The sequence below is a fragment of the Pelobates fuscus genome, chromosome 3 (genome assembly GCF_036172605.1).
Source record: "Pelobates fuscus isolate aPelFus1 chromosome 3, aPelFus1.pri, whole genome shotgun sequence".
Taxonomy (NCBI): Eukaryota; Metazoa; Chordata; class Amphibia; order Anura; family Pelobatidae; genus Pelobates; species Pelobates fuscus.
Window position 1 is genome coordinate 417,541,337 of NC_086319.1, and position 2,658 is coordinate 417,543,994.

At 39.7% G+C, this 2,658-nt stretch overlaps 1 protein-coding gene across 1 annotated transcript; it reads right to left on the minus strand.

Moving 5' to 3' along the window:
- Nucleotides 1-1,552: 1,552 nt before the first annotated feature.
- LOC134603720 (olfactory receptor 1S2-like) lies at nt 1,553-2,278 on the minus strand. The gene has a single exon (XM_063449899.1). It carries the CDS (start codon nt 2,276-2,278, stop codon nt 1,553-1,555), a length of 726 nt encoding a protein of 241 aa, XP_063305969.1.
- Between the last annotated feature and the right edge of the window lie 380 nt (nt 2,279-2,658).

Here is a 2,658-nt window from a genome sequence, read left to right on the forward strand (position 1 = left end):
CTTTTTATTCACCAGTTTCTTACATCTCTTTATATTTGAAAAGTCCAGATTCAAAACTCTTGCAATGTGGAATATAGTAAAAAGTGCAGGGGCCCTCTTTATTCTCTTCACCTCTAGACTTTGTCATTTTAGGGTAAACTACAATGTGGCTGAATTTGGGCCGATCAAGTGTTCGGAGTGTTTTTTTATTTTTACATTTTATACTTATTCATTTCTACATTTTGTTTATTTAGTTTTTAATTTGCAGCACACTGATTGACCTATTTTTGCAACTTTTTTGCTCTCCTGATTCATTCAACAAATGAGAATCCTTTTCTCCGAACCCAATCAACATCTGACCAAAAAATGGTTTGGCCAAGCTGAATTTTCTGGATTCTGCCAAACCGGTCAGATTGTCAGGATCATTTGACTTTAAACTACTTTTGTACATTGTTACGATTGCCTCCGGGCTAGCAGGCGGTTGGATCGTTTGGATGTCCTGGTTCCCGAACACAAAGAGTCGAACGGAGCTGCAATCGGTAGAGACCTGTAAGTGTAGAATCTCCCACTAGTTATAGCTCAGCTAGGATACCCTTTCCCCACAAAACAAGTCGAGGCTGCGATTTGAGGGTCAAAATAAGAACTGGCTTTAATGACACAGTACAGCGTTATTTATGCAGACATTCTCGGTCCAGGGACAACCCCCTCTGGACCGAGTGGCATGTCGGGACAAAACATACAATCAGCCAATGAGAATATACTGTATTATTTGAAATAAGTCCCCGCCCTTCTTGGGGATAATGAATTTAATGGCTGGAATGCCTTGATTATCCCCAAGGGCCCAAAATCCCACGTGGAATAGCTATAAGAGAAAACAGTATAAAATGTACAATTATAACATTTCACTAGGAATCCCTCACATTCCACCCATCATTAGGCAGCTCGGTTCCGAGAGCATCATCCATGCGAATAGCGCTCAGACCTCACGAATGGTACGTCCAGTCTCTTGCATATAAAGTCTTTTGCATGTTTTTAGTCCCGAACACGAGGTGGCGGCCATGTTTTAAGCGATGACAATAGGCAGCGGTACCTCGGCGTGATCTTATGGAACTCTCCACGGCCAGACTGATATACGAACCCCCGCTCTCTGCCTGGAAGTTATTACTGTTCGGGGTACAAATCGGGGACCGCCCGGGAGGGGTACTTAGCCTGCGGTTAACCACAACATTCCATCTCAATTAGCTTGTGGTTAACCGCAAAACGCAACTCCCTGGGTGATCAAGTGGTGGCACACGTCTCCAGCTGGGTGGTCGGCCGTTCGTTACTTCCAGAGGTGACCGGGGTTAAGTGGCGGCACACGCCGAGAACTGGGGGGTCCGTCGTTTGTTTGCCGAACCTTGGTACAAATCCTTTCGTGTGTTTTGTAGTTTTCCAGCAAAATGTCAGTAGTAGCAGCGATGAAACAGTAACGATGTAACAGTAATGTAACATACATCATCTTCCTTAATACAGCACATAGTACTATAATGTTTTGTGCTTAAAAACATCATACACTGTACATACATCTGGATTTTTATTTATTTTTCCTCCTGAAGACAAATTTAATTATTGCCCCTCTGATCTGCTTATTCCGCAGACTGTATATAATTGGGTTTAATAACGGGGTGACTACAGTGTAAAGCACAGAAACTAACTTTTGAAGGCCCAAGTATTCTTCTTTAGATGGAGACAGATAATTAAATGCTAGTGTTCCATAATATAGACATACGACGGTCAGGTGGGAGCTGCAGGTGGAGAAGGCTTTCTGTTTCCCAGTGGTGGCAGAGATATGAAGAATTGTTAATAAAATACTAATGTAAGTCCATGTAATAATTATTAATGGACACAAAGTTACTGGAAAAGACAATATAATGATCACTATTTTATTAGCTAACGTACTTGAACAAGACAGTTTGAGTAGGGGAACCAAATCACAGTAAAAATGGTTAATAGTATTTGACTCACAAAAGGCCATTTGGCTTAAAATAATATTATGGGGCAGTGCAAAGAGCAAACCCAGTAGCCAGGGAGGAATTACAAGATAAACACAAAGTTTCAAGTCCATAATAGAGGAATATCTCAGTGGGTGACAGATGGCCAAGTATCGATCGTAGGACATTACAGTGAGAAGAAGGGACTCAGTAATGGCAGATTGAGAAAGGAAGTAAATTTGGGTGAAGCAGCCAGAATTGGATATGGTACTTCCTTCTTTTAATATGATAGAAAGCGTTTTTGGTAGAATGTTTGTGATGATGATCATGTCATTGAAGGACAGATGGCCGAGGAAGAAGTACATGGGAGAGTGGTTGTATCTGGATAGGAGTACCATTAAGATTATTGTTATATTGCCAAATATTGTCACAAAATAAATGATCAGGAAAAGAATAAAGAGTAAAATCTTGAAATTGTGAATATTCCCAAATCCCAGCATCCAAAACTCCTCAATAATTGATTTATTCTTAAAACTTTCCTAATTTAAAAGAAAAAAAAATACAATTTCACATTAATGTAATCAGTAAGGTAATAGACAAGGAAACATAAAAGACAAATTCAACGAACAAGATAGAAAAATCAATGCATGGATAATTACAGTGTTTTTTTTATCTAATTTGTTAGTAATTTGTTTATCAGATATGCCAT